The sequence below is a fragment of the Tenrec ecaudatus genome, chromosome 6, assembly GCF_050624435.1.
Source record: "Tenrec ecaudatus isolate mTenEca1 chromosome 6, mTenEca1.hap1, whole genome shotgun sequence".
In the NCBI taxonomy this organism is placed as follows: Eukaryota; Metazoa; Chordata; class Mammalia; order Afrosoricida; family Tenrecidae; genus Tenrec; species Tenrec ecaudatus.
In genome coordinates this window covers 163,160,550-163,176,917 of record NC_134535.1, presented here as the reverse complement: position 1 = coordinate 163,176,917, position 16,368 = coordinate 163,160,550, and the positions used below count along the sequence as shown (strand labels likewise).

General features: G+C 41.6%; 1 protein-coding gene and 1 non-coding gene across 2 annotated transcripts in view; one reads left to right on the top strand and one right to left on the bottom strand.

Annotated features, from left to right (window-relative positions):
- The window catches only part of CUBN (cubilin), a 306,910-nt gene that overhangs the window by 62,355 nt on the left and 228,187 nt on the right, over positions 1 to 16,368 (top strand). Inside the window, exons 20-22 of the mRNA XM_075552448.1 lie at positions 1,061 to 1,226; positions 1,977 to 2,193; positions 4,386 to 4,516. Coding sequence (XP_075408563.1) covers positions 1,061 to 1,226; positions 1,977 to 2,193; positions 4,386 to 4,516 — 514 coding nt within the window. The remainder of the gene's footprint in view (positions 1 to 1,060; positions 1,227 to 1,976; positions 2,194 to 4,385; positions 4,517 to 16,368) is intronic.
- Positions 9,793 to 9,899, bottom strand: LOC142452024 (U6 spliceosomal RNA). The gene has a single exon (XR_012785090.1). It is a non-coding gene; the product is annotated as a U6 spliceosomal RNA (small nuclear RNA).

Sequence of the window (16,368 nt, the reverse complement as noted above, 5' to 3'; positions counted from 1 at the left end):
TATCAATAGTAAACAAGCACTTAAAAACATGCTCAACATGTTTAGTTATAGTAATGTAGATAAAATAAAAGTGAGAGATCATATCATACCCAATAAGATGGGTATCATCGAAAAGTCAGATAATATCCAATGCTGGCAGAGATGTGGAGAGAACAGAATCACCAACTAATGCCGATGGGAATGGAATCCAGTGCAACTTTGGGAAAGTCGGGCAGTTCCTCAGAAAGGTAGACACAGACTTGTTATCAGCGCCAGCAACTCACTCAGGAGAAATGAAAACATACGCTCATTCAACCTAGCCAAAATGTTGAACCAAATGAAATATCCATCAGTGATGAATAGGGGGCGGGGGGATTAAACAAAGAAAGTACCCCCCTCCCCTCCCTCAGCCCTCACAAACATTGTACACAATGGAATACTGTTTGGCCCTAAAAATGGACGAAGTATTGATAGACACTGTAGCATGGAAGGACCTCCAAAGAGAAAGATGCGGTCACAGAAGACCACCTTCTTATTTTTGAAAGATGCCTAGAATAGACACATCTCTAGAGACAAGGGCTTTGTTTTCTGTGATAAATGAAAACATTTAAAACTTGATTGCCACGACATTGGATTGTATCCTTTAAAAGGAGGAGTTGGATGGAATCTGAGCTATTGCACACTAACGTTATTAAACAAAGTTTTTAAATGCATAATAATAATGGACTTGTTAGCATGAATACAAATGTTCACATACCCCTTTCTCAAAAATTCCAAACTAGAGCCTGACTGTATACTTTTACTCTTTATATATGTATTGTATGTTTAATAAAATTTAATGATATGTTTTATATCCTAAAATTATCAAGCCTCCAATATGATGAGTTCTTAATAATTATGCCTTTTTATGACTAAAGGATACTATCAAGTTTTGTGTCTTCCAGGTTTGAAGAATGCCTGGTATTTTCTAATTTGTTTTTACTACTTAGTAAAAATATTACAAAAATATTGATTCTTGGTACCGTTTTCAAAATTTGATGTTTACCAAATAAACTTGTGTATATCTTTTTTCTTTTTAAAGATTGGTAGCAGCTCCATTTTGGGTTCTCCTGAAAATAAGAAATATTGTGGCTCAGAAATACCTTCCCTTATAACATCTGTGTATAATTTTCTATACATAACCTTCGTGAAAAGCTCTTCTACTCAGAATCATGGCTTCGTGGCTACGTTCAGTACTGCTGACTTCAGTAAGGAGCTTTCTCTTTCTCCAGGCTTCCCTGTGGGGCTCTTATCAGAGTAACTTTATGTTGAAAATAAATTATTACTAAAAAATCGTCCAAAGTGCATTCAGAAGCCATAGACTGTATTCATTTCCTAATCAACAATCTAACATCTGCTGGGGGGAGTTTGCTGTCTGGTGGTGCTGTGTGTCATTATGAAGTGGAAGTGATGTCATTGGCATCTCAAATACCAGAAGGGTCACCCAGGGTGGACAGATTCCAGCAGATACACCAGGAAGAAAGTTTTTGCAATTGACTATCAAATATTAGCCAATGAACCCCTTAGAGGTGAAGAGAAAACATTGTCCTAGCCACTTGACTTGGGCATGTCAGAAGGCAGGATCAATCACAAGAGGAAAATATCCAGTATGGTCAAATAGGTCAATGAGGGTGACCTTTGGGGAGATCGACTGGCTCCGGGCTGCAGCGATGCGCTTGAGCATACTGGCGATGATGGTGAGGATGGCATTTGGTCCTGCTGTCTGTATGGTCACCATGAATCAGACACTGCTGGGGACCACGTCAGTCAATAGCTATAGCAATAGTTAATTGGAGTCTTAGAGTTAGTGAAAGGACAGGCAGGCTCACTTTAGTAGCGTGCAAGGAACAGAAACTTTCTTGATTGGTTAAGCAGTAATAAGCAGATGATTTTCCCCCTGAAATCCAAGGAGCTTCCTAGTAACTTGTTGTAACCAATATGACCATGTTCTTCAACAGCTTGTGGAGAAGTTCTTACAGAGCCAACAGGTACCATTCAAAGTCCGGGCCATCCAAACGTCTATCCTCATGGTGTCAATTGTACCTGGCGTATAGTGGTCCAACCTGGACAACTGATTCGTTTGGTATTCAGAACGTTTCAATTGGAGTTTCATTACAATTGTACAAAAGATTATCTGGAAGTTGTTGACCCTGGCGCTGGGACCTCGCTTGGGAGGTGAGGTTCTTTTGTTTTGTTTTCAAAACACAAACATCTTCCTGCTTTCTTCGTTTCATGAAAGATGTTACAATCTAAGCACACTTTATTATAAAAATGGTATGGGATCATCATGCTTTTCCAGTGATCGTGTTTTTTTTCTTCCCAATTCAGCAACCTCGTGTAAAGTGCAGTGCCATTGATAATACTGTCTGTGTTGTCCAGCCATTATCGATAACCCTTTCCCAATTAGTCCACCATGATTAACATAAGCTCACGGCCCCCTAAGCAAATCCTCCTCCTCCTCCTTCACCCATGGAAACCGTTGGTTAAGTTTGGTTTCTTTTTAGTAGTTTCCTTGAGATAATGTTCACCTATGATGCACTTCCATAGCTAAATTGCTTGTAAAAAGAATTTGCATACATCATCACAATCAATTGTAATGCTCTCTCCCCTCTCCTGCATTCATTGCTTGCTCCCCAGTCGCCCTCCCCTGCCCCCAACCATTCTTGATAAATCATTCCCTCAGTTATATTGTTATTAAGCATCCACTCCTGTGCTTCAGAAACCTAACAGAAACAATAAAAAACAAACCAAAATGGAAAGAAAAAAGCAGTAACAATAATGTAAAGGTAACAGTAAATATGAACAGTGAGAAAAAAAGACCACCAAAATATTTTTTAAATAGAAGAAATTTCTATCATGGAACGAGCAAGAAATATTTGAGTCTAGATCCAATTCAGGTTGAGTCGAGAGGGAGGTCAGCGGACCAGGTACGGTCGTACTGCGTGGTTCGATCAGCCACAATCAAGTTTGCAATCATCTCTGTCTTACAGTCACGCTGTTGAGTCGATCATAATTTCTGTTGGCCTCCAGTAATTTGTTAAGTTTTTATCTAGACTTACTTCTGTGTTTCCATAGCCATAAAACAAACACCCAAATCACTCTCCCACACATGTTCATGACCCCCAACACGTTGCTCCTGGGCATTATAATTTTATTCCTGTCTTCCTCCCGAACCTGCAGACTACACGTTTAACATCTTTAAAACATATACTCCAAGAGCTGTATTTTGGTGTGTGATTGATTTTCTATATTATGCTACATTTCTATTTTATTGATTGCTGGTAGTTCCTTTCTGTTTAATTCAGTCTTTATTCTCTTTGTGTGTGTGTGTGTGTGTGTGTGTGTGTGTGTGTGTGTGTGTGTGTGTGAGATGAAAGTTGAGGCCACAGCTTTGATGCCTTTTCCTTTTCTGATGTAAGTGTGTAAAGAGACCCGGGGGCACAGTGGAAAGGTGCTGGTTCACCCCCCACCCCCCCCGCCTCCACTGCATGGCACAGCGAGGTGGCTGTCTGCTGCCACAGAGATGTATTGCCTCAGAAAACCTATGCTACTCTGTACAGAGAGTCACAGTGATGTGGAATTGACTGGGAAGCAGTAGGTTTGGGTTTGTTTGTTGTTGTTTTTTTTAAACTCTAAAGAGCCAATGCTATCAGTTGGCCTCTGGCCACTGCTTTTCATGGCACGGCATATGTTTTGACTGTCACGCATCTATCAGTTGGTGGTACTTATATCATTTTGTATATGTGCTGCCGAAGCCAACACAAGTGCTCGTATCATTTTGTGAGGCCGGGTGTATTGCTGTGATAGTGGAGGAGATACCGCTGGAATTTCAAATACCAGCAGGGCCACCCAAAGCGGGTATCCCTTTGCAGAAGCCTTGGTGACCTAGAGGTCACCCACTGGGCTGATAACTGCAAGCTCAGCAGTATGAAACCACCAGCCACTTAGTGGGAGACCGAGAAGGCTTTTCTATAGCTGTATAGGGTCATGGTCGCAGAAACACACTGGGGTAGTTCTCCCCCGTCCTGTAGGGGCCGCTGTGGGTCGGGAGAGAGATGAGGCTCTCTGCTTCCATAAAGATTTATAGCCTTGGAAACACTGTAGAGCAGTGGTTCTCAACCTATGGGTCCCGACCCCTTTCCGGTTCTAACGACCCTTTCACAGGGGCGCCCGAGTCATCACGGTAGAAACATGACTGTGATGAAGGAGCGGCACAAATAATTTTTAGGTTGGGGGGTCACCACCACATGAGAGACTGTGAAAGGGTCGCGGCGTGAGGAAGGTGGAGGACCATTGGCGGTGGGTTCGGGGATCCTAATTTTTCAGCACGTCATTTTGACTTGTGCATCTTTTCGGGTTTGGAACAGGTATTGCGGAAGATCGATCCCACCATCCCTCACCAGCAGTACCAACTCATTAAAGCTGCTCTTTGTGGCCGATGCTCACCTGGCTTACGAAGGCTTTGAAATAACTTATGAAGTGATTAATGCAGCAACGGGTAACAAAACATTTTATACTTGCTTTGATTTACTCCATAACAAAATAGAACTAATAGAATTCTTTTTGTGAAAATCAAAGGTACACAGACTAAAATGTACGGGCTTAAATTTCTTATTTTAAAAAATAGTTATGATTAATCAATGTGTTATAACTATGTTACTTTTTCAAGTTTTTATAAATGTTCTCCTATTTTGTTCAGATCTCTAAAACCCAATGGCCCAAACTCTTTCCTCCAGAAATCATAGTGTGTACACACTTTTCCACGTGCTTGTGGTTTTCCCTGACTCTCTATTGGGCCTCAGACTCCACTGAATATTAGATTCGGATTTGACGCAAATTGTTCGAATGCTCTAGACCACTGTTTTCCCAACTGTAGAATGATGGTGTTTGATTTGATGATCTTTGCGATATCTTCCGGTTCTAATCAACGATGAACACAAGTTTTAATTTGCTGCGTGGGTACATTAGCTGTATCTCAGCTAACAGATGGTGCAGTCAGGGCCTCCTGAAAAGATGATGAAAATCTTATTAACAACCTGCAAATGGAAACATATCTATGATAACTTCAAAACGACTTCACTAGCCTGTAAGGTCTTAGTTATTTCAGCAAGGAATAAAAGCACTGGAAATAATCTGGCAGGAACGAGGTTAATTTTTAGTTAATTTTTTTCAAAATATAAGCTTTAGGTCAAATAAGTAAATGAGGCAGAGAAAGAAGCAGGGTGGGTAGAAAAGGAAACTGAGGAAGAGGACAATGCAAGAAAGGGGAGGTGATCAAAGAGAAGGGAAAACGGACGCAGCAGATCAGAAAGACTCCCAACCTGCCTCCGTGATCATCACCTTGGGCTCTGATTGGTCCAAACGGGCCCGAAATCACGTATTTCTGTAATTTCTCATATTTTGGTTACTGACTGGTCACTGTGGTCCTGCCGTTGCTTGACGAACTCACGTCTTGACTCACATGGTCAGTCCTTCCTGAACGGCAGCCAGAGTACTGGTTCCAGGCAGTTATACGGAAGCTTCAGTTTATCGTCTCTCTGAGATTGCCACAGCTGTCCTGTAGAGCTGGGTGTGAGTGACATTTTCCTCCAACTTTGTGGAAGAAGACCCCCGTAGGACTGCCCAGAGAAGGCATGGTGGGACTCAGGAGACTGAAATGGCAGTTGGATTTCGTGGCAGACCCCTAGTCCAGCTTGAGTCTGTGTGAGCTTCGGGCCTGGAAATATGGTGGTCGGCCATTCTTCATAGGTTCCTGTGTGTAATATGGTCTGCAGAATAATAGCATCAGGGAAAAGCATCAGTGGAAGTACAATGATTGACGTTCTTCTTATTTGACTGCTCTAGTAGAGGCTCTTTTCAGAAGAGTGGGGATGGGTTATGGCTGTTGGCGTCTAGCTCCCCAGACCAATAGATGGGAGTTCTGATTCTGACCATTCCCCTGTCTTTATTGGATAAAGATTTCAGGTCCTCACGTGAGTTATTTTTCCTTCTGTGGTTCAGGCCATGTTGCTATGACGTCAACCTCTAAATATCTGTATGGGAGGGAAGAGGTTGCCTTTTCATTGCTTTAGGTCCCTCCTTTGGGCCCACCCAGATGGGCCTGGAGAAATGGAAATGACCGAACTAGTAAGAAAAATGCCAGTAGGTAGAAGCTTAAAGAAATTCTTAGTAACTCATTAGGAGACTAGATTTTTAAGTGCTATAAAACATTGAAATCTTGAGAATGTAATTTTGCATGAACTTTACTAATTAGAAGCTATTACTATCTGTGACTTATGTATATACAAACCTTGGTAAAATCAGCATGCGGGGATGGAGGGGTGACCTTGAAAATGTAAGCAGTTACAGAAATATGTACTGGATATATTTTCTGCATTAGAATAAAAAATGGAAGCATCTGTCATAACCAGTTCAGTTCTTTTCACAGTTTAGGTTTGGTTTGAACTTAAACGAAAACTATTAGATCAACACATTAGAGCCGCTTCTTTGCTATGTGCAGACTAGTGCTTGGAAGGTCTTCTCTAGGTGAACTGGACATAGTCTGCATGGTAACATGTGAAAGTTGTACATGACGAAGGAAACCCAAAGGAGAATGATGTGTTTGGGTGCTGGCGCTGGCGAAGAATATTTAAAGAACCAGGGACTGCTGAGAGAACAAACAAATCTGTCTTGAAGAAGAACAGCCAGAATGCTCCCTAGGGACCAGGATAGTGAGACTTCATCTCCAGTATTAGGAGCTGTTGCCAAGGAGAGGCCAGTCCCTTGAGAAGGACGTTGTGTTTGGTGAAGTAGGAAGTCAGCCGTAAAGAGGAAGGCCTGCCACAAGACGGACTGATTCCAGAGCTGCAGCAAGGCGCTTAAAAATAAGAACAATCCTGAGGTTGGCACAGGACCGGCACGTGGGGTCCCGATGAGCCAGAACTGACTTAATGGCGCCTTACAACACTGACACCCACCAATTCTGTGTATCTGTCCCTTATGAAGCTGTTTCAGTTCTTATCACACTGTTGCATCTCTGATCTTTTTCAAGCTGCTTGCCTGACTCTTCTATCTTTTTTCTTATCGGCCTACAGTTTCTCTTATTTTCCACAGGCAGCACATCCCAGCATGTCCCAGCTTAATAGGTCTTACTTAGCTCAATAGACCTTATTTTATCCCGGTACATTATTTTATCCGAGCTTAGTAATTTTCTTATTTTATTTGACTTCTTAGAACTTAGAATAATAATGCCACACAGAGCACTTTAATTTTTAGATTCCAGCAGTTAGGAAGCCCCAGCTTCTCTAGAGTAGACAGATGGGGCTTTCTACTTCCAACAAGAGCAGCAGGGTGGGGAGAGGAGGGGGTAAGAACCATGGGGAAGGGAGAAAGCAGTTGGTTTAAGAGGGAAAAGAGAGGAGTTGATACCAAGGGCTCAAATAGAAAGTAAATGATGGCAACATATGTACAAATCGGCTTGATACAATTGATGTCTGGATTGTTATCAGAGCTGCAATAGCCCCCAATAAAATGCTCTTCAAACACACGCACAAAGAGTTACAGGCTGAGAAACTCACAGGACAGTCTAATTTGTCCTATAAGGCCACTATGCGTCAGCTTTTACTTGATGGCAGTGAGTTTTTATTTTGGTGTGGTGGGGAGGAGCTAGTTTCTTTTTTTGTTTGTCTTATTTTTTATTTCAGTTATTTTTAAAAAATCATTTTATTGGGGGCTCGTACATCTCTTATCACAATCCATACATCCATCCATTGTGTCAAGCCCATTCGTACATTTGTTGCCATCATCATTCTCAAAACATTTGCGTTCTACTTGAGAATGGAGTGAATTTTAAAGTCAGTAACCTCTGAGAGCTGTAGATCCTTCATGACCTACTTTCTAAAAAGTGGAGAGTTGGCGCCTGACTGTCTCACATACTTGGGGCAGATCAAACAAGGCATGATATGAAATGTACTGTATTGTGGTCTAGTGCGCTAATGTTCCTGAGTATGAGAACACTACTTGGTAATAACAACGCACAATTTTACAGTACCTGCTTTAAAAAAAATCATTTTATTGGGCACTCATACAACTCTTATCATAGTCCATACATACATCAATTGTATAAAGCACATTTATACATTCGTCACCCTCATCATTCTCAAAACATTTGCTCTCCACATAAGCCCCTGGCATCAGCTCCTCATTTTGCCCCTCCCTCCCCAGTCCCCCTTCCCTCATGAACCCTTGATAATTTATAAATTATTATTTTGTCATATCTTACACTGTCCGACATATCCCTTCACCCACTTTTCTGTTGTCCGTCCCCCAGGGAGGAGGTCATATGTAGATCCTTATAATCGGTTTCCCCTTTCCAACTCACCCTCCTTCTACCCTCCCAGTATCGGCACTCTCACCACTGGTCCTAAAGGGATCATCTGCCCTGGGTTCCCTGTGTTTCCAGTTCCTCTCTGTCCCAGTTGTACATCCTCTGGTCTAGCTGGATTTGTAAGGTCGAATTGGGATCATGATAGTGAGGCAGGGAGGAGGGGGTTCAGGAAGCATTTAGGAACCAGGGGAAAGTTGTATGTTTCATCGTTGCTACACTGCACCCTGGCTGGCTCATCCCCTCCCCACCACCCTTCCGTAAGGGGATGTCCAGTTGCCTACAGGCACTCCACACTCCTCGCAGCACCTGCTTTAGTGGATTGGTTTGCATTGCTGTCTTTGGAATGACCATTTGTGAGGACAAAGAGAAAAGGAGTGCCCTGACCACATTGCAACGGGTTGTAACGTAATGTTAGCTTTTGCTTCAAAGACCTTTTCTTTGCTAAGGGAGAACTTGAGCCTATGGGTTACATTGTTTCCCAGTTCTCACTAGGAGGATTATTAAACCAAATATATCAGCCAAAGCAGATGCTACCTGTGCTGACTATTTATTGAGCATACATCCAGAGAGTCTGAGGACACATGCATTCATGGACAACCCCAAAGTTTCTTAAGTCCTTGCAGAAAACACAGCCTAATTGGACTAATTGAAGTTAATTATATACGCTCTCCCATATGCATCAGAGGGGGTGTATTCTTCTATCCAATCTTACCAATTAATCATATCCATGTGGCTCAAATCCAGTGGGATTGACATCATCATTTCTCCATGGGTTGCAGGATCTCCACATTTCTGATTTCCCTCTTTAAATGTGATGTTACAAAAACACATCTTGTAAATGCTTAGTGGAGGCAGAGATCTGCTGTAACTTTGAGAAAAATCTAGTTTTGTGACTTTCATAAAAATAGTCCACAAAGGATAATTGTATATTTTCTATATTATTATTACTAGACTTGGTTAGAAAGTTATGTGAGGCTAGTTCAGTAGAACATAGTAGACGAGAGTATTTTTCTTTTTTATCACTTTGTAAATGTTTTCAGATCACAATACCGGACCAAAAACATGCTAGTTTTCCTTTGGTGACTTAAGCTCTAACAAAAGACATTTTTATATTTGGTTTTAATGTTGATTAACAGGCATCGTAACAAGACATGGATATCCTTCTGTGGGAACACATTCTAAATTACTTATTTGTGCTTTCTTGCAAAGCATAAGAAACAAGAAAGGCTAGCAGTGGTATTTCTCAGTATTATTAATCTAGAAAAATCCATGTGTACTCAAGGGAAGGAAATGTAATATTGTTTAGACTACAATGGGAAGTAAGAAAAGTTATTAAATATATAATAACCATATTTAAATATATAGCTATATTAGATTCAGGGAATCATTTCTTTTTCTTTCTTTTTTTTTTAAATATGGAACGCTTCACGAATTTGCGTGTCATCCTTGCGCAGGGGCCATGCTAATCTTCTCTGTATCGTTCCAATTTTAGTATATGTGCTGCCGAAGCGAGCACTTCTTTTTCTTTCTATAGCATTGTAGTTAAATCCCATAAAACTCCAATAAAATGTTAGTATTAAGTATCATTAAATATTTACTGAAATATCTGGGAAATATTTATTGCAACTCTGAATTTTTAAAATCTTCTGCAGAGAGCTTAACCAATATTTGCACAGATTTTCCAGACTTTAAATGTTAGAGGTTTTTATTTTGAAGTTTGCATTTATGCCTATGATTAATTTTGTGTTAAATTCTCTATATAGTTGGAGTTATGTAAGTTTATTTATTTACAAATAGAAACTAACTATTCAAATGTCATTAGTTGAATGTCCTTTTCTATCGCGCACGCACACACACACACACACACACACTGAATTCCCATTATATTGTTGTTGAAAGCAAATTATTCGTGTATGTACGTCTTTTTTTGGAATTGTTGGTCTACTTCATTGATCTATGTGTCTATGTATTAATAGGACATGATAATGTTTAATATTTTATTTTATTATGTCTCTTTAATCAGGAAATATTAATCCTCCAAATTAAACAAAACAAAATGAAAAACAAACAAACCTGTTTCAGCAGTACTAGATCCTTTGTATTTCCACATCCAAATAAATATGAGGCTCTCCACTCCAATACAGCAACCCACAGAGACAGTTCCACCCAGTCCCAGAGGCAGTTCTATCCTTCTGCCCCACAAGGTTCCTATGAGTTGGAATCAACACACTGGGAGTGAGTTTGAGGTTTTCAAAATGTCTTCTTATGGCACTGTCTAATTTTATTTTCAATTCTTTTATTTTTCTATCTATTTTGTGGTCTTTACCCAATATCTCTTGGGTACATAGATATTTATTGTGGAAACCAAGTCCTCTTGTCAATTGGAACAGAGAAAGAAAAGGGGGGAAAATGGGGAGGATTAGAATAAATGGGTAAAGCAGAATATGAGAGGGGAAAATACTTACAAAAAGGAGGGATGGAGGGAAAAAATCAAAAAAATTCCCAAACGATGTTGCAGACATAGGATGTAGCATGTGTTCCATGAAACTAAAGTGTCCAGGGCAAGGGGCTGACTTGCTTGAACATGCATGTAGCTTTGACAGTGGGGACTAGGGATTTCAATCTTGAGTTTCCTAGGAAGCATGATCTGTCAATCACATGGATACTGCAAGTTGAGAGCTAACTCTGCTTGGGATGTAGGTGGGTGAGGGTGCGTGGGTACGTGTGGAGGGGTCTCGAGTGATCCAGATGGGTCTGAGGTCTCTGAGTTGTGTGTGTGTTCTAAGCAGCTGACTAATGGAGGTTGGGAAACCTGGCACAGAGAAGGTGTGGAGAGGCAAGCAGGAGAAAGCACTTCTCCAGTCTCTGTCTGCTGACAGGAGCCTGGCGCACTTCTGTATGGTGCAGCTAAGTGATGCATTTCCTAGCCAGACTCAACTGGTGGGGACATGTCCCAGTCCAAGATTTCTGTCACCCACAGGCTATCCCATTAACATGAGTCTTCAGCCCCAAAGACTGGGGCTCTCTGCTAGCAGGTGTGTGTTTTCTGCACGGACTCCGTCCTGGCTACGTCCTGGCTAGGTGGGGGTTTGTCACCTTAGAAGTCCTGCAAGCTTTGCTATGCTTTCCTCTTGCAAATGCAGCACCCTGTTTCACACAGGCTCTGTCTACGGTTTCTCTGTTCTGATGGGGACACAGGGGCTTCTCCTCGTTCCTGTGTGTCTTATTCCCTCCTCCACCGCTCCCCTCGGTAACGGCTTTTGTTCTGTCTCCCTTCCCAGTTCGTTTTTAACTAATTCTTCAACCTCTCATTTGATGTGCAGGATTTCAGGACTGTTGTGTTGGCGCGCTTCACTCGGTTTTGCAGGGCTCCGCGGGTCAAGGCTCTTCATCTTGTCCTTGACCTGCCCTCGCTCTCCTCTTCTCCTGCGTCCTTAATTAAAACTCAAGTTCACTGCCATGGAATATAGTCTGACTCATAGCAACGATATGCGTAGAAGAGAGTAGAACAGCCCTTTTGGGTTCCCAAGGCTATCAATCTGTACAGGAGCAGACAGCTTCATCTTTCTCCCTTGGAGAAAGCTTTGAGTTCCTGACCTTCTGAACAATTACCGCCAGAGTCACCAAGGAGGCTGGGTCTCTAATTACCTGTGGAATTCCCTCCCCACCGCGGGGTTTCTGATGCTTCCTTTAGTTTTCTGCTTTCCCTTTCCTCTTTCTTAATCGGGCGGAATTCGTTCTGTTGATTTTGACCTTTCTAATTTATTTCTAATTTAATGTTAGCCTCCGCATGTATTTTATATTTCAGTTCATCTAACTTAAGCTCCAAAAATTTTCAGCTGATTGTTTTGCATCTGATTGTCTTTTTTTACCTACTAAGACTCATTATCTATAGACTCATTCACTGAAGGTGTACATTTTCTAACGTCTTGAACATATTTCTAATAACTGTTCTAAAGTCAGGGTGTACTAAAGACAACATCTGGATCATCTTGGAGGCATACATATTTTTTCTTGACTGACCAAATTTTTTTGATGATTGAACATGTTCTCTATAGTTCATATCTCTCTATATCTTGGCATTAACCATACTTCTCATTTTTATACTGAACATGATATGTGTGATAAAGATTACAGATTCTTTTTCTGTTGATAACTCAAGATTTGGCTGATTATCTTGTATTTATGTAGGTTGCTGTAAAGGCATATTTGTGAAAATCTCTAACTGTTTCCCAAACCATATTATCTTGGGTAGGTTTCAGCATCTACATTCTGTTGCTTCTGCCGGTCTCTTTAAGACTTGGACCTATGCTTTGATAGAGGATACAGGTTTCCAAAATTATTTTGCCTACTGCCCTCCTTTCAGAAAAAATAATTACTCAGCACCCCTTAGCAATGAAAAATATTTGTCTATAGCCTACAATACAGAATAAAGTATAGGTATCTGCTTTGTCAACTCCTGTGATTGTTCTACCAGGAATGCGAGTGGCCTAGTGGTTATGTATTGGGTTGGTCAGCAATTTAAAGCCACCAGCCACTCTTCAGGAGAAAGCCTCTATGCCCACAAAAATTTTACAATCTTAGTAAATCATAAGTACAGTTCTACTCTGCCCTACAGGGTCTTATGTGTCATTGGTAGTGTGTGAGTGAATTCTTCCAGCACCCCCAGGACCCATTTTGGAAATCACTGATAGAGAATGTTTACAGCAGGCTTGTGTTGGGCCATGGTGCTGCTTTTCGGCTACCTCAGGTACATATGCTTGAGGTGTCAATGAGCTATCCCCATGATGGTTGAGACCGAAGGCCAAAGTCATCCAGTCTTTTCATGACCTCCAGCATTTTAGTCTGCTCTCTCTTATGAGCAACTGCTCTTTTGTGTCTCTGAGAAGCCCACAACCCAAGGGGAGCGTATGTAGGCTTTTGGTTCTTATCTGTACACCCAACTCCTCTCCTGAACATTTCCCTGCAGACTCCAGCTGCTTTGGACACCTTCTTCAGCTCAGCAGGGATTCCATGTCCTGCTTGGGCTTTATTTCTCTGCCGTGGCCAGGATTTCCTCCCCAGGGACAGAACCACAGGTCTCACCAGTCTGGCACTGCCTGTTGCCCAAAGTGTCATATATTTGGTGGAGTTTTATTAGCACCACGCTCTAACCAACTGAGCTAATCATCTGGTGGAGTTTTATAGTTGTTATAGACAGAGGCCTCATCCACTTCCTGCTGGAAGTTAGAAGGCTCTAAGATTTAGATTTAACAATATTATAACATATTAAAGAATTGGAGAGCAAATGTTTTGAGAATGATGAGGGTAACGAATGTACAAATGTGCTTTATATATGAATTGGAAGAAGAGTTGTTTAAGCCCCCAATAAAATGATTAAAAAATATATTAAAGAATTGAAGCCTACCTTGGTAAAAGTGCCCTGGTGGTGTGTAGGGGGTTACTTATTGGGCGCTGACTGCCAGGCTGGCAGCTCAAGACCACCAGTCACTCTTCAGGAGAAAAGAGGAGGCTTCATACTCTTGTAAAGAATGATAGTCTCAGAAATCCAGAGGGGCGGTTCTGCCCTCTCCTACAGAGTCACTGTGAGTCATCATCAACTCCGTGGCAGTGGGTTTGCATTATTTGAGATTAGGAAAGAGAGCGAAGAGAATGGGGTTAGACAACGTGGCGGCCTCACGGTGCTGATGGGCAATGAGAGCCTGCAAGGGAGGAACTTTGTGGGCAAAGAATGGGGGGGCTCTACAGTCCACCCATCTCCTAAGGTTTTAAGGCATTATATAATACCCTTTTATTAAATATGTAAGAGAGCCAGGTACGATGGTGAGTGCCAGTGAATAATGATTAATAAGTTCCGTATCCCGAGGCCTCGTATGGGAGAATATTCCCACATAAAAACAATGATGATTAAATCTACTTGGAGCGCCAATGGCATCCAGTTTTACCGAGCACAGAGAAATTAATTCTGCCCGGTTGGGCAAAGGTTTCACAGGGCTGTTATGCTTGGGATGTTCAGATGGTGGGTAAGAGTGTCTTTGTTAGAGGATGGGAGTAGGGGAAGGGGAAGACAACGTGAACTACGTGAAGATGATTTGAACACACCGGGCCTCTGTGCCAACAAAGGAAAGAAGCGTGATGTGCCAATCAAAGTTTCGGTAGGAATGCTCACACCTTCACCGGTGGTTCTGGACAAATTCACACGGACAAGGTATAGGGAAAGTGTTCACTGCTACCTCTCAAGAACCTTTAAATCAGGTTCTTCCAGGTGAGATCCTGATGCAATGAAACTTCCTGTAGACTAAAGGCTAGAGGCAAGAGAGAAATGGCCAGGGCAGTTTTGTATCACCTGGAGGACTGGAGTTGGTATGCAGATGAACACACAGCTTGCTCGAAGCGTTCGATGCTGGTTGAAGCTGTCGGATTGTGGTTGCCTGTGCCTTTCAAGCCTCTCAGCGCAGGGGGAGGAGGTCACTGCCTGCATGTATTGTCTGTTTCCTCCAGCAACTTATGCATCAGTAGTATAACTGTTAAACCCCCTCGCTCCTTCTCTCTGCCCTTCTTTTTACACACACACACACACACACACACACACACACACACACACACACACCCCACTATCTTCACTTGGACTGGTTGATGAAGCCATGTGGAAAGATCTTGGCTACCTATAAAGACAGCATAGGATGTTCCTCTTTAGAGTTCGATATTTCTGGAAGCATATCATGTGAAATTAAGTATCACTGGGGTAAAAAGAAAAAAGCCGTGATGCTAGAGGGAACCAAAGTGTGATGAATACCCTTCCTCCAAGCGCTATTCGAGTGCAGCGAACTGGTAACTTGTAGTATTTTCTATGCAATTCTGTGCTCTCAATACCAGAAATTCTTCCTTTTTTTTCTTGACTATAATTATATAGTAGCAATTGGGACTACCTAAACACCCCCCTACTTTTTAACTCAAAATACAGTATAAAATGTGTTAAGCCCCCCTCCCCTAATTTGGAGTCTACTCATTGACTCTATTCTATATTGGCTAAATATTGCATGAGTAATTTAATACCTCTTAATTATTCAAATTCATATACACAATGTGTTTGAGTGTCACTGGATACAATTAAGATACTAAAAATCTACTCAAATAAAATTTCCTTTGTAAAAACATGTGTCTTGAAGGGCATAGGGGCTACTGCATGACTTAGTAAATAATGAGGCGGAAAGAATGAATAGGTAGGATGAAATGGTTAAAGTAGAATGGAAAAGAAACAAAAGAAATCTTTCTTGGAAGAAGTACAGCCAGAGTGCTCCTTAGAAGCATGGAAGGGAAGACTTCGTCTCATGACGTTGGACGCGTTGTCCGGAGAGACCAGTCCCTGGAGAAGGACATCATGCTTGGTAAAGGAGAGGGGCAGTGACAAAGAGGAAGGCCCCCCATAGATGAATTAACACAGTGGCTGCAATAACGGGCTCAAACCTAAAAACCATTGTGGAGACGGCGCAGGACTGGATCTTGTTGCATTCTGTTGAACATAAGGGTGCTATGAGTCTGAACGGACTCAATGAAACCTAACAGCAACTGACTCGATAGAATAGATAATATTTTAGGGCATAACGTTGACCAATTAGCATACTAAATGTTTTACATGCATTTTCCAACTCACTCTTTGTAACTTATTTTCTCCTTTTTCTATACCAACCTCTTTTATTTTGAAATGGCGACGATTCAGTATTATTGTTGATCAAGCGTATTACATTATTTCCAGTTCTTACATCTGTAATAAAAGGTAGTTACCATTTCCATTTTAGAGGCAAGGAAACTTAGGCTCAAGAGGTAAACCTTCAGCCTGCGTGTTTGCATAGCTTGAGAGTGTTTGAGTTGAGCTTTGGTTCAGGATCACTCTGATGCCTCAGTCTCTTCCATGTTCCATCCATGGCTGAGGCTCATGGGGTGTCATTTCTCATACATGCAAGCATTGGTGATATCCATGTCTA